At 47.4% G+C, this 23812-nt stretch overlaps 10 protein-coding genes across 10 annotated transcripts; 5 read left to right on the forward strand and 5 right to left on the reverse strand.

Moving 5' to 3' along the window:
- Window positions 1–673: 673 nt before the first annotated feature.
- MCYG_01324 (peroxisomal-coenzyme A synthetase) lies at window positions 674–2403 on the forward strand (the record flags this gene model as incomplete). Its single annotated transcript, XM_002851174.1, has 4 exons — window positions 674–1244; window positions 1304–2172; window positions 2240–2276; window positions 2339–2403. The coding sequence occupies 4 exons, from the start codon at window positions 674–676 to the stop codon at window positions 2401–2403; spliced, it is 1542 nt and encodes a 513-aa protein (XP_002851220.1).
- A 992-nt stretch (window positions 2404–3395) lies between these two features.
- On the reverse strand, window positions 3396–6393 carry MCYG_01325 (fungal specific transcription factor domain-containing protein; the record flags this gene model as incomplete). Its single annotated transcript, XM_002851175.1, has 9 exons — window positions 3396–3443; window positions 3475–3505; window positions 3788–4252; window positions 4411–4556; window positions 4627–5061; window positions 5133–5428; window positions 5501–5970; window positions 6223–6281; window positions 6322–6393. 9 exons carry the CDS (start codon window positions 6391–6393, stop codon window positions 3396–3398), a joined length of 2022 nt encoding a protein of 673 aa, XP_002851221.1.
- A 649-nt stretch (window positions 6394–7042) lies between these two features.
- On the reverse strand, window positions 7043–9102 carry MCYG_01326 (conserved hypothetical protein; the record flags this gene model as incomplete). Its single annotated transcript, XM_002851176.1, has 4 exons — window positions 7043–7979; window positions 8038–8171; window positions 8231–8517; window positions 8592–9102. 4 exons carry the CDS (start codon window positions 9100–9102, stop codon window positions 7043–7045), a joined length of 1869 nt encoding a protein of 622 aa, XP_002851222.1.
- A 310-nt stretch (window positions 9103–9412) lies between these two features.
- Window positions 9413–10612, reverse strand: MCYG_01327 (mating-type switching protein swi10; the record flags this gene model as incomplete). Its single annotated transcript, XM_002851177.1, has 2 exons — window positions 9413–9489; window positions 9718–10612. 2 exons carry the CDS (start codon window positions 10610–10612, stop codon window positions 9413–9415), a joined length of 972 nt encoding a protein of 323 aa, XP_002851223.1.
- A 262-nt stretch (window positions 10613–10874) lies between these two features.
- On the forward strand, window positions 10875–13079 carry MCYG_01328 (nucleolar protein 4; the record flags this gene model as incomplete). The annotated part of the gene is made up of 1 exon (XM_002851178.1): window positions 10875–13079. The coding sequence occupies one exon, from the start codon at window positions 10875–10877 to the stop codon at window positions 13077–13079; it is 2205 nt and encodes a 734-aa protein (XP_002851224.1).
- Window positions 13080–13272: 193 nt separating this feature from the next.
- On the reverse strand, window positions 13273–13780 carry MCYG_01329 (progesterone binding protein; the record flags this gene model as incomplete). Its single annotated transcript, XM_002851179.1, has 3 exons — window positions 13273–13451; window positions 13513–13608; window positions 13684–13780. The coding sequence occupies 3 exons, from the start codon at window positions 13778–13780 to the stop codon at window positions 13273–13275; spliced, it is 372 nt and encodes a 123-aa protein (XP_002851225.1).
- Window positions 13781–14933: 1153 nt separating this feature from the next.
- On the forward strand, window positions 14934–17291 carry MCYG_01330 (general amino acid permease AGP2; the record flags this gene model as incomplete). Its single annotated transcript, XM_002851180.1, has 6 exons — window positions 14934–15144; window positions 15236–15293; window positions 15515–15543; window positions 15756–15978; window positions 16056–17168; window positions 17255–17291. The coding sequence occupies 6 exons, from the start codon at window positions 14934–14936 to the stop codon at window positions 17289–17291; spliced, it is 1671 nt and encodes a 556-aa protein (XP_002851226.1).
- Window positions 17292–17453: 162 nt separating this feature from the next.
- On the reverse strand, window positions 17454–18393 carry MCYG_01331 (conserved hypothetical protein; the record flags this gene model as incomplete). The annotated part of the gene is made up of 2 exons (XM_002851181.1): window positions 17454–17477; window positions 17521–18393. 2 exons carry the CDS (start codon window positions 18391–18393, stop codon window positions 17454–17456), a joined length of 897 nt encoding a protein of 298 aa, XP_002851227.1.
- A 410-nt stretch (window positions 18394–18803) lies between these two features.
- MCYG_01332 (fungal specific transcription factor domain-containing protein) lies at window positions 18804–21415 on the forward strand (the record flags this gene model as incomplete). The annotated part of the gene is made up of 5 exons (XM_002851182.1): window positions 18804–19058; window positions 19090–19191; window positions 19300–20022; window positions 20111–20362; window positions 20441–21415. 5 exons carry the CDS (start codon window positions 18804–18806, stop codon window positions 21413–21415), a joined length of 2307 nt encoding a protein of 768 aa, XP_002851228.1.
- An 854-nt stretch (window positions 21416–22269) lies between these two features.
- On the forward strand, window positions 22270–23478 carry MCYG_01333 (casein kinase II beta 1 subunit; the record flags this gene model as incomplete). The annotated part of the gene is made up of 2 exons (XM_002851183.1): window positions 22270–23362; window positions 23462–23478. 2 exons carry the CDS (start codon window positions 22270–22272, stop codon window positions 23476–23478), a joined length of 1110 nt encoding a protein of 369 aa, XP_002851229.1.
- Between the last annotated feature and the right edge of the window lie 334 nt (window positions 23479–23812).

The following is a 23812-nucleotide window of genomic DNA, read 5'->3' on the forward strand; positions in this document are numbered from 1 at the left end:
GACATCTCGAGTGATGTCCCTTGGAGAAGAGTCTTATATCAAAGTATCGAGCATCTGTATCAGAATGAACTGCACCAAAAGTCTTCTACTTTGCCTTCTTTGTGCTTCGGCGTCAGAGGAGTTGTCGGAATACGGAAGATAGTTTATCCATGATGACATCAGCAGTCACTTTTCAGCTCACCTCTCACGTGATGTTGACTGGGCAAATAATTGGAATAAGAGAGATATCATAGCCATGCCGCTGTAGAGACGTCTTAAGGTCGTCTATAGGGGCCATCATCGAGGAAGTCAGATCCAGGTATAGTTTTCGATCTATGAATAACTAATAACTACCAGAGTGTACAATGCAGAGATATGTACAGCAGGTCTATCTATACTCAATAAACGCATCAAAGAGTACATACAACATCCTCCATCCTCAAGCTGCTTTCTTCCCCTCACGCTTTTCTCCTCACTCCGCACGCAAATCCTGAAGGGAAAAAACATCTCCAAGATTACGTCATCTCAGCCGAAAGTAAGAGCCGAAAGTGATTCAGCCGAAGAAAATATTTGTATATAACATGGAACAAACGCCCCATGCTTGATCCTCCGTCTTTTCTTTTCTGCTCAGGGTACGCATTACTTATATATATCAATTGGTTTTAATATTTATATATATAGATAGCGTTCCAGCATGTCCACCCTCTCGACCGCCTTCGCTCGCTCCGGAGATCACCCGGCTGTGATCGTTCCTGGGAAGCCAGCACCGTTCATTGCCAGCTATGCGACGCTCAACGCTGACATTGCGGCCTTTCAAGAGAAACTGGCGAAGCTAGGCATATCTCACGGCGCTGCTGTGTCCATTGCCTTGACCAATTCATACGAGTTCATCGTTTCGTTCCTTGCGACTTCCTGGCAGCGGGCCATCGCCGCACCGCTTAACCCAGCATACAAGCAGGATGAATTCGAATTCTACATCGACGACCTGAGCTCTTCACTGGCCCTTGTTCCGAAGGGTGCGTATGCTCAGAACAGTGCTGCCGTGAGAGCGGCGAAGAAGTATAATGCGGCAATTGCGGAGTGTTACTTTGACGGCTCCAGGGTGGTGCTGGATGTGAAGGAGAGCGGCAAGTTGGCTGGGAAGGGAGGCCTACAGGTCCAGGCTGCTCAGCCAGACGATACTGCCCTTGTTCTCCACACAAGTGGAACGACTGGTAGACCCAAGGCTGTACCGCTCTCACATAAAAACCTGACCAGGACAATGAGTGGGTGTTGGCTAGTTTGTTGGAGATTTTTATTGTCATGCTAAATACATTCTCGTTAGGAAACATCCAAGCTACATACTCTCTGACGGGTAATGACCGAACTTATCTTGTTATGCCGCTCTTCCACGTCCACGGGCTTCTCGCCGCTTTCCTCGCCCCGTTACAGTCTGGAGGGTCCGTCGTTGTGCCTCCCAAGTTCTCTGCTACCGATTTCTGGTCGGATTTCATCACGTACAAGGCCAACTGGTATACGGCGGTGCCGACCATACACCAGATCCTACTCAAGCATCCATTCCCATCTCCCATGCCAAAGATCCGTTTCGTCCGCTCTTGCTCGTCACCGCTGTCTCCCAAGACATTCCACGAAATAGAACGTGCATTCAATGCTCCGGTTCTCGAAGCATATGCCATGACCGAAGCCTCACATCAAATGACAAGCAACCCTCTACCGCCAGGCAAAAGACTGCCAGGGAGTGTTGGTATCGGTCAAGGTGTCGAGGTAGGCATCCTGGATAGCGATGGCAAGGAAGTTCCCCAAGGATCTGAGGGAGAGATCTGCGTGCGCGGTGAGAACGTCACCAAGGGTTATCTTAACAACCCTGCCGCCAACAGATCGTCGTTTACCAAAGATGGCTTCTTCCGCACTGGCGATCAGGGCAAGAAGGACAAGGATGGTTATGTCTACATCACCGGTAGAATCAAGGAGTTGATCAACAAGGGTGGAGAGAAGATCAGTCCTATCGAGCTGGACAATGTCATTGCTCAGAACCCGCATGTTGCAGAGGCTGTCTCCTTCGCTATCCCAGATAACATGTATGGAGAAAATATCGGTGTGGCTGTCGTCCTGAAGAAGAAGGGAAGCATATCAGAGGACCAGCTGAAGGCGGAGATAGCGCCAAAGGTCGCCAAATTCAAAGTCCCTCAAAGAGTAAGCATTGAAACAAACCTCCTTGAGCTTCAATTGAACCGCAGTCGTACTAACCACTGCCATCTAGATCTGGATTCTCCCTGAAATCCCAAAGACCGCTACAGGTACGATACTATCTCGTTATACAATGGCCATTACATGCAACTAACCCGTTTTTTTTGTCTAGGCAAAATCCAGCGCCGAAAGGTTGCAGAGGCGATGCTCAAGAAAGATTCATCTTCAAAGCTCTAGCCCGCCTTTGATCATCTTCCGCAAGGCCGTTCACGTCTTTTGAATAGATTCTCATTTCTTGGATACTTATTACCATTTTCACGACTAACTATATTTACCTATATATACACCTGGATATCTCTAGACACCCATAAAATTTGTCAATAGTTTCGATATGTATGATATAACTATATATGCCAATGCTAGAACAGTCAATACTTCAGCACATCTCGTAAAAGTCGGCCGATATTCGTATAAATAGAGATCTTGGCTCTGTTTACTCTCTACCCCGGCAAAAAGGCGAAGAACCGCCGTTACGTCGTATTATATAACGACAGTTTATATCGCGGTTCTTTTCCCCCTTGCTGGCCTTTCTCTTCCTCGGGTTTACCTAAATAAACTTGCTGCAAACATGCACCCCGCGGTCTCCCTGCGGGCTTCCTCCTCTCTCTCGGCTGTCGCTCCTCTCATCCGCCTCTCCAGCCGTGTTCACACTTCATCTCTGCTCTCTACGTCTCAGCTCCGTTTCCGGCAGCAAGTTTCTCTGGCTCGCAACATGGCTACTTCAGCGCCGTCAAAGAAGGAGTGGATTGTCATGCTACCTGATAAGCCGGGCATGCTGGCGAAGAGGTTGGAAGTTCGAAAGTGAGTTGAACCATCTTTTGGCCTGACATGAGTCCGTGAAGAAGAACACTGACATGTATATAGCACCCATCTCCAAAACCTCAACCCGATTCTGGACTCTGGGTTCCTGAAGATGGGAGGTAATATGCATCTACCGTCTAAATACCGTTGATGACTCAAGTCTCACGTCTTTGGCTATAGGTTCGACCCTTGAACACCACCCGGCGGAGGGAGAAAACCCGCCACCAATGACTGGAAGCTCCCTCATTGTCGCCGCCGACACCGCCGAGGAGATTCGTGAGATCTTATCCAAGGATATCTACGCTACCTCTGGCGTATGGGATCTCGACAACGTAGGTGCTCTCTTACCATTTGAAATTTGGCCTGTGCTAACCTTTATCTCGGTAGATGAAAATTATTCCAGTGAGCTTACCGTTCTAGATATGGTATGGGTAACAGCTAACGTACATGATAGTTCAAGTGTGCTATTAGGACCGCTCTGTAGAAAGGCAGACCAAAGATTACGGTGTATACATGGAATAGTTCAATAGTGCTATTTCAATCTGGTCCTTTTATATAATAGGATAGACTTAGTCTATAGCAAATTACGTTTGTTTAGACCTTGATCTAGAGACGTTAGCGTATTAGGTATGGAATCAGATTGGGAATTGAGCGGGGGAATTATTATACATAAACCCAGTGAAAGTCCCACCTCTTGTACTGAGTTATAGCCATGGTATCGCGGTTATCATACACAAAATAGTGCAACGAAGATACTTACAAATCGGAATCTAACAGACCCATCATGTATTGGTTGTCAAGAAACCAGTCCCCAAGAGTGTGTGACATGTCAGTCTCCATCATCTCAGGTGGCATTTGGAATGCCGCTATGGGATGGTCATTCGGGTCATTAAAATTGGTGTTACTGTTGCCATCAGCTGTCTCTGGAGTCAGAGTGTTAGGCCCAAACCCAAGAGAAGTAAGATATTCGTCAAAGGCTTCTCCCGGCTTTGGAATCACAGGATAATCATGCGGTTCCTTCGGTTGAACGTCTACATATAATTTTGCGACCTGATAGAAGACCAGACATAGCCGGTATAATCGATCTGCTGCTTCAGATACATCAGCAGCCGCTTGGAGGGAAGTTGCAACTTCGCCAAGTAGTTTAAGGTCATCGAGGTCAGACGCTGCAATTGTATGGCAAAACGTTACCATGAACGGGGCAAAGGGGCATTGAAGAAGGACCCTAATAGGCGTATGTTAGTGGCTGTTTGATAACGCAATGGTCACAAAGGTCAAGGCTACCAAGTAATGTATCCACTAAAGAAGAACGAATCGGCCTTCTCCAGAGAGAGGAATATCTGTTGGTGGATCTGCAAAGCCTTTCGGGCTGCTTGCACACACTGTAGGTTGAGCCCAGAGGGAGTCTCAGGGGGTTGAGCTGTAGGTGCAGCACGCTGTATTATAGTAGCCATTAGGTTGTAGGTCAGCTCTGATGCAGGGACAATCCATTGTATGTGTGCTTTATGGTAGGCTTCCTCGGTATCGATCTAGAAACATAGTCAGAAATAATGCTAGTGATTCAAGACCCATTCTGTAAGACAGTAACCAGTTACTAACAGCAATTATTTGATCTCTCCATTCTCGAAGTCGAAAACTTAATTCGTAGATTTTCTTTGCCCGAACTTCTGCGCTCGAAGAAACACCCTTGACTGAGTAGAGATGCTCGTAAACCTCACCAGTTATTTTGGAGCAATCAAGCCAGTAGCGAAATAATATGTGCCATGGTCGAAGTGACGGATCTGGTGATAATGACGGATAGGGAAGTGCAATATCGTAATCTGGAAGTAACGCAGCCCTTCCTAGGCAAAGAGATAGGCTTCTGTCCATCGAGTATATGAACCAGAAGAGGAATTCTTTCACCCTGACATCTTCTGGCTTATCATCTTCAGTAGAAACAGACCGATGGTAACCAAGGCTCTGGGCCATTCGAGCTGCGCTCGCCACAAAGGTCCAGCATAGGGATATTTTTGCGGATTCGGTTGCGTGAAGTATCTACAATTTTCAGGGTTATAAGTACATGTTGCCATTGTTAGAAGTCAGATAGCAGTGAACGGTAGACGTACAGCGTATGTCAATGCCATAAGGTTATCCAGGCTTGGTTCCGTGAGTATATCAAAAGAACTGATCACTGCTATGAAATTTGACATGCAGAGTTCACTATACTCGTAAAACTTGGCCGTGGATGGGTCATCTTTGAACCGAAAAGCTATCTCTTTAAAGAGATGCCCCAGTATAGAGTTGACTGAAGCAAATCGTCCAGACGAGTATTCCTCTGTACAAAAGTAGAGATCTTTACACATTTGTGTAAAATGAGGGAGGTTCATCGCCGGTAGGGTAAGGAAGAAAAGAGGTGGATTATCTAAAGTATCAACCGGGTTAATATATCAACATCAAACAGTCAAATTGTGCGAGGGTAATATTCTAAACATGCCATTTGCAAGTCTGAGCAGGGTCAACACAGCGTTTGAAGGGGGTAGTTCCAAATCAGAGAAATTTATTCTCTTCCTGGGTGGCTGCCCCGGGAACCTTAGGACATTCACGGACGATGGGAGTGATTGTCGTTTTATAATGTCTTGTAGTGCAGATAAGGCGTGAGACATCATGGGTACATGTGCAAAAGGTATTCTTTTCATGGCATTTTCAAAAAGTGCACCCGCATGCATTGAATGAGCACTAAACGACGATTCTCCCTCGAACTCAGGAGTGCGCTTTGCCGGAGGCTCTTCTGAGCCTTGTAGAACCAATGGTACATTTGACCCTTCATTATGCCTAGATGACGGCGGCTCTGGGATCTTGGGCCCGGACTGTACAGCCGTAGCCGCAGGCAATGAGAGAGTGAGATCCTGCAACAAGCGCTCTATAGTCGAAAGGCGCTCATCAATGGTCTCGATCTTCTTTTCACTATCATGGAATTTAGAAAACGTCCCTGTCTTTGAATATCTGCTTTTGCAACCGGGATAATGGCATAATTACTATTGATGCGAAATTAGCACTCGTTGGCGCTGCTCCTTCACCCGGGGGGTGGTCCGACATATTGTCTTCCCAATTCGGCAATTAGAGCATGGCGAGGTTCTATCGCATTTTATCTGGGGCCGGATATTAGCTTAATTGTTTAGATAACTATGGCACAAAAGCCGGTAGATCTTTGCTTACTTTTCGAAGGCGACAGTTATCACACTGATTGAATGTGAGGTAATCGACGCCATGATTAGCTAGGTGAACACGCATAGGGTTCTATATGTCAGGTATTACCGCTCTCTGGGATGCCACATTCTTTTGGCCAGCTGGCGGAGCATCACTATCTCTTGATTCGGCCGTATCCATATTGTTGCTGTTGATCTTGGAACAGCTGCCACGGGCTGGCAGTTAAATATTAGTTCAAACCAAACTATGCACCATTTTTTTTCAAGTGATGTCCTCGCTTTCTCCACAGGAGGAGAATCTGGACTTTATGCAATCCTAGTTGCTTTGCTGCCTATTTTCCAAGCTTCTTGGACGGGCGAAACCTCGTATCGCTGTGAGCGGCATCAAAGGGGCGAGTCATTGTCACGTGAAAACTCTCGTCCATGAGGCGAGTTTACCAAAGTATGAGAAATCATGGAATAAACTGAAGGCCAAAACACCCGAATTGATAAATAAGTCTTGTAGATAGTTGACATGGCAAGTCATAATCATATATCTCCCAGAGCATCGTCTTCTGTAAATCTCGCCGCAGCACACATTTTTCATAAGAAATATAAACCCAAAACGCGGCGTCTTCAATTCACAAAGGGTATCCTAAGGAAATAACAGTTGTTAAAAAATTTCTATGCTCTCTACCCAAAGCCAGAAACATCCAAAAAACCGTTTAGAGCAATAGATGGCAAAATATCCATATCCAAATCATAAATGTTAAATGCAGCAAGACTCCAAGCGAACACCAAATTCTCTTTCAGATATTAACGATAGAGATCAGAGCGTAAGAATGAACTCTCTAAAGGCCTGTGGTAGTGTTGGTCACTACTGTGCCTTGAGAGTAGTTATGAGAAAGGGTCACAGAGATAGGAGGTTGCCCAAATAGTGGAGGTCCTGTATATAGATTTCCAAGGATGTTTTGCCGCATTTCGTCTTCATCCCAAATAAACTGTCGCCCGCGACTTAACCTCTCCTTGCGAGCGTTGAGCTCTGTCTCATCGATAAACGGCCTTCCAAGGCCACATTGACTTTGGGTAAGCAAAAACTGAAACAGGGTAGAACGTAATTTGTCCCAAAGCCTGCCATGCTGCTCCCATTCTAACCGTTTCGCAACGCGCAGCATCCTCGATACCAGCCAGCTTCTTTCGCCAGAATCGGACTTTTCGTCGTATTGGAACCCACCATTGTTGAGGAATATCCAGAGGAGTGAGGCGATGCTTGGACTCGACCGTGGATTTACTCCCCTTATTGCCTGGTTAACCCAGTTCAGATAGTCATCGAAGTTCTTATGGTTTAGGTAGCAGTCATGGAGAGCAAAGTTTAGATATAATAAACAAGCCATACAGGTGTATTCGTCGATGAAGCGGACATCGCGTATCCCGTGGTCATAGTCCGGAAGATTAGCTAGGAGTGTATAGAGTGGAGATGTTTCTTCAAAAGGCTTTGGTGGTCTGCCGAGTCCATCATTCGCCAACCTTAGTGGCGGGAGTGGTTGATTGTACAAAAATGCACATTCCAAGTCGTCAAGGGATCGAAAAAACGAAAGGAAATCTTCGCATGCCTGAAGAATGTCAGGGATATCATCAGGATCTTCGTTTGCGGGAATTTCCGTAGGAATCACGGGGATAACCTCGGGAGCTACAAAACTGATGTTTTTAGGTGGTATATCTGGTATTTCGCCAGTCCAGGGAAGACCAGCGCCAACAATAGCATTTGAAGCACAAGAAAAATCAACCCTGTGGAGGAGAGTCAGACTTTAGGCAAAAAATTCTTTAGGTAAGAATGGATACCTACCAGTAGACGACCTTTTCCAGGAACGGGCCTGTCGGGCTTCTTGTTCGCATTGCTTGCATGCCTCCTCGCCTTCGAATCAATTGCTTGATTCCCTGGAAATGCGTGCGTTCAACAACAGAATCTTTCGACCATTTCTAGTAGTTTATTAGCGTATCGTACGACGACATGGATATACAAAGTATTAAATGCTTACCTCGATAACAGTTAGACTGGCGACCGCATATAAAGTGCCATCTTCCTTGTCGATATCGTCATTCTTCAGCCGTTCCTTAATCAGTTTCAACGCCCGCATCTTGTGTGTCAGGGATTGGACAGTCTCCACCTGCCCCTCCATACCTGCCCTATGCTTTGCAGCAACGGCAAGCATGGCCTGAAATGGGACAGGGTCGTGAAGCGCTATATTATGAAAGATGGCCCGGATAGGGTTATCCTGCTGAACGTTTTCCATTTTATACATCATCATGGGATATTTTGTCACATCTAGAGAAAAATGAAAAGAGAACAAGTTAGTAGAGTTGCCTAGCTTGTGATACGCCTGGGGGAATTAGACTCACAGTGATCTATCAGCTCGTTATCAACCTCCTTTGAGACCAGCGGCAGACAGTTGAAGGGCTCATACGCAACGAGAGGTGACTCGGCTTTCGGATCAACCGGCCTCCATTCCGTTGAACTGGCGGGGGGGCTTGCGGTAGCACTTCTTCCAAGTTTATGTCCCGCTGCCGCCGCCGCTCGCTGACTGGCCCTGCGTTGAATCAGGCTGCGAGCTCTACAGGGAGCCTTGGGCTCGTCATCGTTCTCGAGCTCTTCTACCTTGGGTGAGGCGCTTGCTGTACTCGGCGTCTTCCCCGTCGACCATCCCGTAACCTGCACCCGTGTCGACTCCAACCGTGCTATACCATCGAGCCGCCGTTGATGGACATACTGCCGCATAGCATGGCGTCGAACCTGTCTTCTGGACTCGGAATCCGTGACCAGGACGAACTCAAAGTTTCGCGGTCCATCTGCGGCAGCTTGAGTTGACGGGGGGTTTGCGCCTGCATCGAGTGTTGCAGCGGACTTCCCCATACTGCCATTTTACACAACGAAGCGTCAGTCAGTCAAGGGATTGCGAGTGATCGAGCGAGAAGAAGATGAGTCTGACAGTCAGAGGGTCAGAGAGTGGGAGAGCTTCAGGGGAACAGCCTTGACTCTGGCGCCACCAGGCTCCTGACGATCTCCCCTTGTTAGCTCTCTCTCCAACCTGGGGAATATCCTGGCCGTCAAGCGTAGTGTATCTCGAGCAGAGAGACCCCAGCTATCCTGTCTCTCTCTCTCTCTCCTCTCAGGCCGCAAATCTTGAAACACTTTTACTTCCTCCTTTTTTTTTTTGGCTTCTTCACGAACTTCGAAATGATCGAAGATCGAAAGTTCCAAACGTGGAAAAAGGTGGGGAGGATCCACTGACGTCACGTGCTGTAGCCATTTATAGATTCAGTATTAATAAGATATTAGTAATACAACCATTGTTAGTAGAGTATGATGATGATAGTAGATATTAGTAGAGTGATATGTAAATAGAGGTGGATAGTATAATGGATGATGGTGAATATTGTGTATATAGAAATCCAAAGATATAGAGGCATAGATAAGTAACTAGTTATGTGTTTCGATACTTGGACAAGGCAGTCAGGATGCCCTCACTGACTCCATCCGATGATTCCTTCTGGCCCTCTGCTTCTTTCATGGCCTCCAGCGCCGCCTCATCTTCATCTCCATCAGCTTCTCCCTGGTCAGGCTGAGGTTGCTTTCCGTCACACAATTTTGCAAGAGGGACAGGGACCTTCTCGGTCCTAAAGTCTTCCTGCACGGCGTTTGTCCATTGCTTGACCTTCCTCTCGCCCCATCCGGGAACGGCACTGATCTGCTCTGGCGGTGCATTAACCGCGTCTCGCAATGTCCCAAATGTAGACATCAGGCTGGCCGCATCTGACTTGTTGATGCTTCGAGGAGCAGTGACAAACTCCACCAGGCTATCTTTGTAAGACTGTGCCTGTTTAGACTTGATTGCAGTTGGCTGTGCGTGCTCACTTGATTTGAACAATTCCAGGTAGTGTGCCGCTTCTGGTGCAGACCAGCACAGGATAATGGTCAGGTTGTTGACCAGGCATGTCTTCGACAGCTCCTTCAAGCTATCCTCGTGGTTTGGGATGTCAACCATGGTGAGAAGTATTCGCAGCCTGAACTTTCCTCCTAGAGCTTTTATTCGAGTGTAGATGTATTCTGGATGCAGCCGGTGGTATTTCAACGACAGGAAGAGTGCGCAGCTAGTTGTTCCGACCAGATAGTCGGCGGGTATATCTGCATACTCCCACGGTGTCAGTCGTATATGGTGCAATATCGGGTTTCCCTTCTGCCTTGGCGACACAAGGATGGATGAAGGCCCTCGACGTGCCGGCAGGGCCTGCGGCTTGGGCTGTTGGACTCTTGGTGCTGGCTCTGGCCGTTTCTTCGCTGGTGCTGAGGCTGCCTTCTCTACCGCTTCACTGGACACCAGGATGTCGTGGAAGCCTTGTATGTCTCCATATTCGTCGTCCATAGCCGTCTAGTTCCACATGTAGAATCGTCATATCCTTTCAACCATTGTATTCTTCTTTGCTACTTTGGGTAGCTTTTATAAATGCGGTTGCGGCTTTCGTGATGGCTCCACAGGCTGGAAGCTTAAAAAAAGTTTCGTAACTATTTTGTTATTTTTTCCCCGTTCAAAAAAAAAAATCGTCTCCAGGCTTCGGAAAAGGCGAAGTTGAAAGATGGCAGAGAACAATAAAAGAAGGAGACTATCAGTCAGTGGAAGCTTCAAGATGGATGAAAATATACCAACTGCCAATGCCACAGCCGAGAAGACCACTCTCGACACAGACCAAGCGCCTGCCAAAGAGCGCAAAACCAGAACGCTCTTCGTGCGATCTCTACCCTCGACGGCAACAACAGAATCATTGACGGAATATTTTTCACAATCCTACCCGCTAAAGCATGCCACCGTTGTGCTTGATCCGCAAACAAAACAATCCAAGGGCTATGGGTTCGTTACTTTTACAGACCATGAAGATGCTCAATCGGCGGCCAAGGAATTGAACAATTCAGTGTTTGAAGGAAAGAAAATAAAAATTGAGTTCGCTGAGCCCCGTCATCGGGAGATAGATGAAAAGGAAGGGAAGAGCGTGCCATCTTCGGTGCCATCAAAAGCAAAGGAGCTCAAAGAGAAACGAAGACTAGAGTCACTGCCTCCAAAACTTATAATACGAAATTTACCGTGGAGTGTCACCGAGCCAGAGCATTTGGAACAGCTATTTAGGAGTTATGGGAAGATTAAACATGCTATTGTGCCGAGGAAAGGGTCGCGAGTAGCCGGCTTCGGATTCGTGGTTATGAGAGGGAGAAAAAATGCGGAGCGGGCAATTGAAGGTGTCAATGGTAAGGAAGTTGATGGACGGACTTTAGCTGTCGACTGGGCGGTTGACAAGAATGAGTGGGATAGTATGAACAATGCTGCGGAAGAGGCAGCTAGTAATGAAGTGGCGGGAGAAAGTGAAGAGGCGGATGAAAAAGAACATCTTGATGTTGTCGACGATGGAGAGGACGAGGACGAGGAAGATGGAGGAGTTGAACTCGGTGATGAAGATGATGAAGACGACATCTCCATGGGTGAAGCTGAAGATGATGATTTAGAAGAGGAAGAAGAAGAAGAAGATAAAGAGGATGAACGGAATGCATCGACAATATTTATCCGCAACTTGCCTTTCTCTGCTACGGATGATACTCTTTACGAACACTTCTCCAAGTTTGGTTCTCTTCGTTACGCCAGGGTTGTACTTGACCCAGCAACCGAACGGCCAAAGGGTACGGCATTCGTCTGTTTCTACAGAGTTGAAGACGCTGCAGCCTGCATTCGTGGAGCACCCAGAGAGACAGACTCAGCTCGAAGCAAAGACCCTAGACAGAAAGCTGCTACGAGACAAATGCACTCTGTACTTGAAGACGAGAATAACGATCCCACCGGGAGATATACGATGGATGGTCGTGTACTACAGGTGTCGCAAGCAGTGAGCCGAACAGAGGCCGGGAGGCTTGAGGAGGAAGGGAGCTCACGACGTGAAGCTCGAGACCACGACAAACGTCGACTATTCCTACTTTCAGAGGGAACGATTCCATCCAACTCTCCAGCATACGCTAAACTCTCTGAAACGGAGAGGAAGATGAGAGAAGCCAGCGCTAAACAGCGACAAAAGCTTATCAAGTCTAATCCCATGCTGCATGTCAGTCTTACTCGACTATCTGTCCGTAACTTACCACGGCATATCGACTCCAAGGCACTGAAAGCACTCGCACGTGAGGCCGTTGTTGGGTTTGCAAAGGACGTCAAGAATGGACTTCGTAAACCAATATCATGGGAGGAATCTCGCCGAAGCGCCGCGTTGATGAAGGAGGCTGATCATCTTCGAAAAAGCCAGAAGAAAGGAATCGTCAAGCAGGCAAAAGTCGTTTTCGAAGGCAAGGATGGCTCCAAGATGAACGACAAGGCTGGAGCTGGCAGGAGTAGAGGCTATGGCTTCATCGAATACGCCACGCACAGAAACAGTCTGATGGGCCTTCGGTGGCTCAATGGCCATGCGATTGAATCACCGAATGCTGACCCTGCAGATAGAAAGAAGCGGCTCATTGTCGAGTTTGCCCTTGAGAATGCACAGGTTGTGAACAGGAGGCGAGAACGAGAAATGAATATTCGAAAGGCTGCCCAGGCCAACGCTGAGGATGGGCCCCAGCGTGGCGTCAAACGTAGCTTGGATGATAAGGGCGAGAAAGAGGCCAAGAGACCAAGGGGAGGGAAGGGACATAGAAAGAGTCTCAAGATGACCAACGGCAAAGGAGGAACAAAACCAGACGAGAAATCCTCGGATAAGGCCTCCTCTGCGGAGAAAGGGGCCAAGGAGGACAAGAACAATGACATTGCTAAGAGGAATAGGATCATTGCCAAAAAGCGGATGCTAAGGAAGAATAGAAAATGAGTATGAATGTTGCTGATATTTAGCGAGTGTTTACAAAAAACGCTATATTAAAAAAAGGGGTTTATGCAGAGGCGTTCGTCCGTTGTTCAGGATAGAAATAATACACTCATTGAAATAATATTGAACTAGAATACCTATGTGCATTTAACCGCAACTACACTGGAGAAGGAAAAGGAGAATTCATTAGTTATATTTATAGGTTAGTTGCTCCCGCAACCTTGCCTACAATGTTGTATCTCTTGCTGAAGAATTTAAACCAGTCTTCTAGGACGCCCTTCTCCTTGTCGCCCAGGTCACTCCACTGGGGAACACAGTCCTCTGGCTTCAAGGACGACTTTGCAAGAGCTCTGGAAGAATCCTTGCCAGCGAATACTACATTTAACCCGTCAGCATAAGATGTAAGTGTGGTACTATATCGCCCACTCGTGCTCACCATTATAATTTCCCCCCTTAGCATATGCTGGGTTTCCAGAGACATCAAAGACGGTTCCCTTGATGGCAACGAGAGTAGGACGGCTAGGATCAGAACCTGCCACAAAAGAAACAAGAAGTCAATAAAACGGTGGTTGAGCAGGGCTTAACACAGAGAACCGGCTAGGTTTACCGTCAGATTTTGCTAGGTCTGCAACCGAGATAGGGTCATCCTTTGGTGGGTTGAGATTTGTGGCCACGGGAGTCATGATGCTCTTTGGGTCAGCCATGGTTGATCAGTAGGTATGCGAGGGCGCTCTGACTGGCTTCTCCTCTCTGTATGGATAGCTATGTTGCAGTGTCTGCTTGCACGGAGTTGAGGATAGCTTTTTGGCGATTGTTCTGCTTCTCTCAACTTCCAAGGGCTGAAGTTTTGGTGGGGAGAAAAAGATGCCCCGCATTAACCGCCATCGCTACCAATTACGATACTAACTACCAACTATTGATCACCATGATGATGACCATAATAGACACTCTTCGTTCATGAAGAAGCATAGACAGCTGCAGATGATACGTACACCTACTTGATATTGATGCGCAGAGACTCTTCTGTGGTATACTATATCTGCTTCTGTACGATCAACTTTCAACCCTCCAGCTTCACGATACTTGACCTTCTATATAGGTATTCCATAGATTCCGATTGCTACAATGGCCTTGAAAAGGTTCAACGCTCATAAACTTGGAGCTCTTCTTCGTGATAACTCCTGCGAAATACATTGATGCATGTCGAGTTCTTCTCTGAAACGCTCTCTTGTTAAGGTTCGACCTGTCATAGAAGCAAGCTAGCTATGTGATGCCAACAACCAATGTTTCCTACGCCATTAACAATCCAACAGATGCTAATATCATCACCCCTTAGTGCCAAGGTCATGGTTAATGCTTTTCCCGGCTGCCAATGAACCCTATGAGCCCTAAGTTAGTTATGCAACATATGGGGCATTTGACGTCTTTTGCGAAAACTCGGTGCAAAAATATAACTAGTTCTTATGCGGTGGCAAGGAAATCGCATTTTTATTTTCTTTCCATGAGACAAAAAAGAAAAAGAAAAAATAAAAAATAAAGACGACTTTTGCTAACATTTATGATGCGTGCTTGCTTGTGGAAGCTAAAAATTTTCACAGCGCTTTCCCGAGGTTGATCTGCCCAAGCTCGCTTCAGTTGGCGGCCCATAGTTATCTCTTTATTCTTCCGGAAAAAAGTCGTTAACGAGGGTACCCAAACGATACCAGAGGAAGAGGGAAGCTATAAATATTTATTTCGCCTTTTATATGAAGCTCCACTTGTTTGCCGTTGAGCTTTCTCCATGATCCTTTACAAAGTGTTCTCGTCTTCATTTTATTCTCGTCTCTCGGATCCTGCAGAGAGCTTACAGCATAAACCATGGGGACCACATCCCGAAGACAACAGCCCACAACAAGGGAAAAGGGCCCAGATGAACTTCCTGCATATCGACAGAGTGTCGATGAAGCCGCCAGCGGATCAGAAAAGATCAGTACTGACCACACGCATCGCAATCTGAAGCCTCGACATATCCAATTGATAGGAATCGGGGGGACTATCGGCACCGCTCTCTTCGTCCAGATTGGGAAAGGTTTGTTGAGTGGTGGACCAGCAAGTTTATTCATTGCATTTTCTTGGTGGTATGTTTTCTCTCCCATGTACCCTATATACATACCCTTCAGGCGGTGCCTTTGGTTACTTCGTTGAAGAAGCATCCTCTTCGTTGCTTGTTATCATCTTGTGAGTTCTATACCCATTCAAATGCTTTGGAAGAGACATATGAGGCAGATGTACCGCCCTTATAGGCGTGATTGCCCTCCCTATCTATGTGGATAGCAGAAATATTGTTCATAGCAGTATGGGAAATATTTGATCCTTGTTACGGGCATCGTTCAACTCAGCTTCGTTGTTGCTTACCTGCTGTTATTCTTTCATTGGAGTCTTCTCATACGTGAAAATAGGTGTACCTTCATCCTGGCCATTACAATGTGTAAGAATCCTCGGTCTGTTCTATATCATCCCCATAGACGCCATCGCATAGCAACCGGTTTCTGCCAATAAGCACCAACTCCCCAACGCAACAAATACAACTATGGACTGTCTAACTTACCTCGTGCCTATTCTACGAAAGAAATCAATCTTTGTTGCTGTCTTTTCCTATGCCCATAAGTTCATACTAATAGTCAATTGCTGGGAATATAGGCACGGCTGAAATGGTAACATATTTACCTATATCTTCACCCTTCGTCAGATTCGCTGGTCGTTTTGTTGACGAGGCTTTCGGAGTCGCCGTTGGATGGAACTTCTTCATCTTCGAGGCTGCTCTGGTTCCGTTTGAGATCGTGGCTTGCAATTTTATCATTCATTATTGGAGTGATGCCGTGCCGGCAGCAGTCATTATTACTATCATTATCATTCTATACGGGTACGTCTATAAACTCCTAATTATAAAACTACCTCTTGAGTTAACATGATCTAACTAACTCCCCATTAATGTATCAGAGCATTCAACATATTCACAGTCCAATGGTATGGCGAGTCGGAATTTTGGCTCTCACTGGGCAAAGTCATACTCATTGTCGGTGTGTTGTGCTACACGTTCGTCACCATGCTGGGCGGAAACCCCATAGGCGATCGATATGGGTTTCGGTATTGGAAGGATCCTGGAGCCTTCACTACAACTTACAAGCCAGGCAGCCTTGGTTTATGGCTAGGTTTCCTTCAGTGCCTGATACAAGCAAGTTTTACTATTGCTGGGCCAGACTATGTTTCCATGGCGGCTGGCGAGGCAGAAAACCCTAGAGCAACGATGCCGAAAGCCTACAAGGCTGTGTTCTACAGATTGACAGCGTTCTTCATGCTTGGAAGCCTGGCCGTTGGTATTAATGTGCCATACAACGACAAGACCATGCAAGATGCCTTCTCAAAGGACCTCCCAGGTGCCACTGCATCTCCATATGTTATCTCTATGCGCAGACTTCAGATCCGCGTACTTCCTGACATTGTCAATGCCATGGTCCTCTCGGCTGCTTTCAGTGCCGGGAATAGTTACGTCTACTGTGCTAGCAGATGCCTTTATGGCCTAGCTCTCGAGGGGAAAGCGCCTCGCATCTTCACCCGCTGCGCAAAGAACGGAGTGCCCATCTACTGTGTGGGCGTTGTATTGCTCATTGCGCTACTGAGCTTCTTGCAAGTCTCGAACAATGCCTCTGTCGTCCTGCAGTGGTTTGTCAACCTCGTTACAGCATCGCAGCTGCTTAACTTCTCGGCGATAACATTCACGTATATCAGATTCTACAAGGCGCTGAAAGCTCAGGGTATATCGAGGGACTCGCTACCGTTCAAGGGTCGGTTCCAGCCTTACCTGGCATATTATGCCTTTATTGGACCGTTTACCATGGTCTTTGTGGGCGGTTACCAGGTCTTTCTGCCAGGGAAATGGAATATACCGACTTTCCTCTTCTCTTATACGATGATTGCAGTTTGTCCATTGATATTTCTGGGATGGAAGTGGTTCAAGCGCACCAAGTTTTTGAAGCCTGAAGAGGTAGATTTGATTGATGGAGTGGAGGAAATCGAGGTATACACTCGGAATTATGTACCAATGCCTCCAAGGTAAGGACCGCTTCTCCCTTGCTGCCTCTCTGGTTGGTTGTTTCCTACAGTGTGATGTACAGTTCGCTAACCCTTTTGTCTCTTAGGAACCTGTTTGAGAAAATTTTGAACTTCATATTTTAAGAGAAGATACCCCTTTTTCTGCCGGTTCGGCTAATTGGCGTCTCTGATTGTTGAGGCCCCGGACATTGTAGACCCTATTTAGAAGACATATTCTTATTCTCTTGTATGAAATGGTGAACTTTCTCTATCTGTCACCGGAACCACCAGTTGACCTGTTGGACGTTAGAAATCAAACTCTCGATAATTCTGAGAATGAAAAGAGATATGAATGTAATGTCTGCATACTCACAGAAGCTGTTATCCCCTGGCCGATGCCTTTGATACTATGCCACCACCCGGTTGGTATGAAAAGAGCATCCCCTGGATAAAGGATGGCATCATATCCGACGCCCTCACGCGTGATGGCGGACTCATCTTCGTCCTGTTCGGTATCGCCGCGGTTTCCCCAGACAGCACGGTCCAAGAGCTGTCTCTCTGCACCCTTCATCATCTCTTCACCTCTGATAGCAGAATTGATAGTATGACCTTGTCCAGCCTGGGCCGAGTCCAGGGCCTCTCTGACCTGCGCAAACACTCCACGCCCAGTATCCGGTGCCAGCAATCTGACGTGTTTCGAACCAGCCAGCTGCACGAACAGGTTCGGGTTCGGGTCCCGGTGTAGAGGAGTGTAGGTCGGCGCCATCCCAACCCATATGTTCGTATCGTAGATGTCGCCCTTCCCAGCCTGTCTGACATAGGAGGGCGTTGGGAAATCGTCCCGAAGCGAGCTCGGTAGGTCCAGCAGTTGACATTGAGCTAGGTACAGCCGCGGTGGTGTGTCCGTATCAGCCGCGGGCAATGCCTGCACCGTCCGCGTCCACCGAAGAAACAGACTCAATGGCCGGTGTGAGCGCTCAAAGATGCTTCCATCCTTGCTGTCGGGAGATGTAGTCAGCTCCAATGGGACATAGCAGTCCCCGTACTGCTCGAGGTAAGCGTAGTTGAGGCCGCGAGTTGACGCAGAAGACGATGGAGAGAACCACCGGGAGGCTGCGCGGTAGTCTCGAAAGAGGCCTCGAGGCAGGATAACCGGCTTCTGGGCCCTGAAAAAGGATTCACGGAAGAGCGCAACGCTGTCCTGCGCCAGAGTGTCGAGAGTGATGTATCGTAGAGCTGCCCTCATCGTCCTTGAAACTCCATGCCGGCGTAGTTTCTGACAGTCGGGATGCGCATCGCAGGAAGAAAATGAACCAAACGCCCCCAGCAGGAGAAATAGAATAAATAACCAATAGATATTGTATTGTAGGCTTGCTCGAGCCAAGCGACTAAAGGACGCCCCTCTTGCTCGACCTTTTTCTTGTCTCTCTCTCTCTCTCTTTATCCTTTCTTTTAGTTATTGCTTGAACTAGTTTAAAAATAATAGTTACCCCGGATTGCTTTTGCCGGCGTCAAGACCTTTAAAAGGAGACAGACAACTCTCGCCTGGCCAGCCCTGGGAGTGCGCTAGACCTTCGCCTGCTGTGAGAGCTCTTCAACAAATCAGAAACGAGACGAAGAATAAAAAGAAAGAAGGAGAAAAGAAGAGAAAAAGGGATGTCCTCGAAATCGCCAAACGACGGCCAGACGCCAACGGCGACGACGGACGATGCGAAGCGCAAAGCAGAGCCAGCCAGCGGGACACAGACACGGACGAAGCGGAATCGATATATTTCTCTAGCATGGTGCGACTCGTCTTTTCCTATGCGTCTTGTATCTATATATGAATGGACGGTTGAGGCTGACGGTTCTATAGCAATGAGTGCAAGAGGCGCAAGATCAAGTGTAACGGCCAGGTGCCCTGCCAGCGATGCGGACATCTATCTCTCGAGTGTACATATAGCCCTTTGAGCCTGCTGTCATTACTATCGAAGAGACGGACAAGCTAACCGGCTGCAGGTCTCTATTCACCGAACTGCTGTCAAAGCAATTTCAAGGATTCCGAGTATGTTCTTTCAGCTCCTTCAAGGGTGGGAAAGGGCTCTCGAACGACCGCTAATGCAGCCCTGACAGGGAGTTCCGGTCTATGAAAAACCACATTGAACGGCTTCAGGAACAGGTGAACTCGCTATTTGAGAATATCAATGGCCTTCACCGGCGGACGGAGTCGCCGGTTGTCGATGGCAGCCCCCAACTAAGCCGAGAAGCCTCACGATCGATATCCTGGCATCAGCCTCCGTTCGAGGCCCAAAACATCCAGATAGCGAGGCCGAGGGCGAAGCATCTCCGTTTCCATGGACCTACCAGCACGGCGTTCAACTTCGCGGTGGCCAAGTCGAGCCTTCAGACGATGGGGATCACCCATATAGATGACGGTACGCAGGAGATATATAATGCGCAAGACGCTACGCCCACCCAGACGCCTCCTTACCAGCCGGCTCCGATATATACGAATGCTCTGGCTTCGAATAAGGACCCCTTGTTCGCCATCAAGCGAGAGGAGGCCATTCGGCTGTGTAGAGTCTATGAGGAGGAGACAGGGCTGATGTATCCCATGTTCGACGTGGAAAAGATGATTACCCAGGTAAACCTTCTCTTTGCGTTTCTAGAGGCGGCAGATCGAAACGTCTGCACGGGGCGATCCAAGTCCAGCGCCGACTGTCTGAACGACGACGATACTGCCATCTTGAAGATGGTACTGGCGATAACCCTTCTCCTCGAAGGGAACGGCCAGAGCGAGCTAGGCAATCAGCTGTATGCGAGTATCAAAGACAAGATAGAGACCAACATCTGGGAGTTAGGAGACTTGAAAATGATCAAGCTTCTTACTCTGGTGGTTAGTACTTTGACATGAGCCTCCCCTTTCTTTTTTCCCCCCCGTCGCTTAAGCTGTTCATCTCTTTATGTTGACTTTGAGCATATAGGCTACTTATAACTTCCACACAGATGATGAAGTCCTTGCTTATCGTATGGTTGGACTTGCTGCCCGTATGTGTATTGAAATGGGCCTACATCGGCGAGATGCCATCTTGAAGACATTCCACTCACCAGAGGATATAACAACTGTCTATCGAATCTTTTGGTCAGTCTATACCCTAGACAAACGATGGGCTTTTGGAACTGGGCTCCCTTTCATCATACAGGATGAAGACATCGACCCATGCCTACCTGACCCAGTGAGTTTTGTCCTTCCTGTCCCTTCAGGCGACTAATTCTTTTATGAAAAATCTAACCGTGAAATGATATGATGGAAGGACGATGGTGTCCCTTACTTGAGAGCTATGGTTCATTACTGCCGCATCGCGTCTAAAGTATGGTACTCCGGTTTTGGATCAAAGGCCGACCTGAGTGCCAAAAGGGACAAGATGGGTTATCTCGACTACCAAGTTGTCGAGTGGATGAAAAACATCCCAGACCCGCTCAACTTTTACTCAGTCAATAACTCACGGAATCCGGATAACGTTAACCGTGGAATACAACGACTTCGCTTCGTTTTATATATCCGAGGGAACCACATGAGAATACTCATATACCGGCCGGTGCTGCACTCAGCAACCAGCATCGTTGAAAATATGGCATACGCTCAAACAGTAGTAGATATTGCAAAGGATACCATTCGCGTCCTGAGCGAACTCAACCGAACTACCGACATCTACCGTTCACAGCAGATCCTTTTCAATTATTTCCTTGTTGGAGCTCTCGTGGTTCTGTTTCTTGCAATAGCACACGCCCCTGTCAAGTTCAACCGTCAGCTAACGGACGAATTTCACATGGCGCTTAACCTTGTAAAGGGCTTCAGCACCAAGTCCTATATCTCAAAAAGACTATGGAAGATGATCAAGGGCCTGCGTGAGGTGGGAGAAAAACTTGGGCTGCTACCCCATGCGGTACCCCCAGATCCAGCAGATCCTCATTCTTCGGCTGCAGTTGCCATGGCTGGGCTTGCAGGGCATCCGGTCGATGGAATACCACCTTACGGAGGGCAGCACACTGACGGGGAATTGGGGAACAGTCCTATCAATGGCATACAAATGAGCAATGAGCTCACATATCTGTTTGAAGCGATCGAGAATTATAACGGATATGTTACAACTACTTCAGGTCCTGAAGGGATCAACGGAGAAGGCTTCAATGGCACCGACCATACCTTGCACTGCACTGGAGAAGCCATGCCGCCCGCCTTGGGCAACGAAGGGGAGTTTTCAAGGATAATACAGGACCTCTTCTGATCGAGGTCCTTTATATTTATGTATATTTCTCTTCTTACCACCGCCAGACGGCAAATTTGTCTACTTTTTAAACAATACTACACCATGATATCAACATCCAATCCTCTTTAATTGGTATATTTTATGTCTTAAATGTAAATACTTCACTATCGTTCAACTTCGGCCAAAAAAAGGGGGTGACCTGCTTACTCATCTGGGTCACATGACCACTCCAGGACCTTCGAAAAGTCCTAAAAAAGAAGTCGAAAAAAAGAATATCAAGATCAATCATTATTATTTTCTCTGTTTCTTTTCTCCTGCATCTACCATTCACCCGTTCTAATACGAATTTGTTGGTGCCGTGAACCCTCCAACCTGCTTGACTCTCGTTATTGCAACCTGTCGCATCAGCCATAGCCTCCAGATCCCTGTCGCAACGAGCTCAACCGCTTGTTATCGATAGTTACCACAATATTTATCCCACCACATTTTACGAGTTTCGGTCTCCCTCCGTCTTCGCAGCGCTAAAACATTGTTCTATACAGATTCACCCTTAAGTAGGAGTCCGGCGATTACACTCTACTCGCGATACACAATCAAAGACAAATACACCAGACGGTGGGGGAGCAAAAAACTTGAGACTGCGTGCTCGGGGGTTTTGCGAATATCAACTAGCCACACACACATATACTCCTCTGTATAATGGATGTTTTCCCCTAGAGCTCCCGTTTTATCCCTCTCCTTACGAGGCTACCCTTTTGCAAATCTATCTACGCGCGAAATACCACCGATTCGAACCATATATCGACCCTTCTCAAACCGCTCGATACCTACAAGATAGCTACCCTTGATACTTAGCATCAACCACGTCTACCATGTCGTTATTATCGGACGGGGCAGGAGAGACATGGATCTCATCATACTGCTCATTAATGGGTCATGAATATTTTGCAGAAGTCTCAGAAGAGTTCATTGAAGACGACTTCAACCTGACTGGATTAGGTGCCCAAGTGCCGCGGTATAAGGAGGCTTTAGAACTTATCTTGGATGTGGAACCTGATTCGGACGAGGAAGATGAGGACGAGGACGAGGATGACTATGAGGAAGATGAGGATATTATCCTAGGCGACGAAAGATCCCCTGGCTACAAGAAGTCCGATAGAAAACACAGCCGCGTTGCCAGCGACTTGAGTGTCATCGAAAGCTCTGGGGAACTGTTATATGGATTGATCCATCAACGCTATATAACATCTCGGCAGGGCATGCAGCAGATGTTTGAAAAATATCAACTGCAGCATTTTGGATCTTGTCCTCGAGTCTTATGCGGCGGATGCAAGGTGCTTCCTGTTGGGCGTTCAGATGCCCCCGGGGTGGACACAGTAAAGCTATACTGCCCTAGTTGTCAGGACATCTACACCCCTCCAAATAGCAGATTCCAGTCCGTTGACGGTGCATTTTTTGGGACGACCTTCGGGTGCCTATTTTTTATGACCTTCCCAGAGCTTGATGTTGCTTCAAAGGCAGAGTCTGCGGCCAATGCGCTTGGGGCTAACGCGAGACGTGCCTCTCATAACAGCCCATCATCATCCAGCACGTCCCAGCCACCTTCTAATCAGCCAACTCAACTTAACGGTTTTAATGTGGCCAACCTTGCGCCAGGCTTGGGACCAGGCAAAATATACGAACCTCGGATATATGGCTTTAAAGTATCAGAGCGTGCCAGATCTGGGCCAAGAATGAAATGGCTGCGAATGAAACCGGAAGACATCAACGAACTGGATGAAACGACAATGTACCATTCCAGCCGCGCAGACAGTGCCCCTAGCTGTGACGAGGATGAAGAAGACCAGGCCGATATAAACGCAGCCTTGAACGTCATCAACCAACGTAAGAAGGCCCCAATCCGTCGGCGGAGGGTAATTGCACCAAATAGCGCGGATCCGATGGGGACCAACGGAGATAAGGCGGGTAAATAGATGTAAGTTTTCTTTTCCAAACGGGCGTATTATCTCTTATTATTATCATTATGGACGTACTCCGTACTAATGATTTTTTACTTATAAGTAGAATATCTCCCGGCCTAAGTACTCTTGGCGAATCGTCGTCACCTGAACCCGTTCCCCCAGTGGATACTGCCATTACTTCTTTCTTTTTTGTTTCAGCTTCAGTATTCCATGTACGCGTTCACGCATTGGGAGAGGAGTTAAATGTGTTCATCGCTGCTTTGATGGCCCCATGTCGAGTGTTCAACGGTATAGGCAAAGTGGATATAAAATGAGAAAAGAGAAAAGAGAGAAAAAAGGAAACATAGTACAAGCATGTAATTACAGATGAGGCCGTCAGCTCGCCTACATTATTATCTTCATTACTCGCTGCCATTCCAGTTAACCTACGTGACTTGGAAACTCCCCCAAGACG

This window comes from Microsporum canis, genomic scaffold (assembly GCF_000151145.1).
Source record: "Microsporum canis CBS 113480 supercont1.1 genomic scaffold, whole genome shotgun sequence".
Taxonomy (NCBI): domain Eukaryota; kingdom Fungi; phylum Ascomycota; class Eurotiomycetes; order Onygenales; family Arthrodermataceae; genus Microsporum; species Microsporum canis.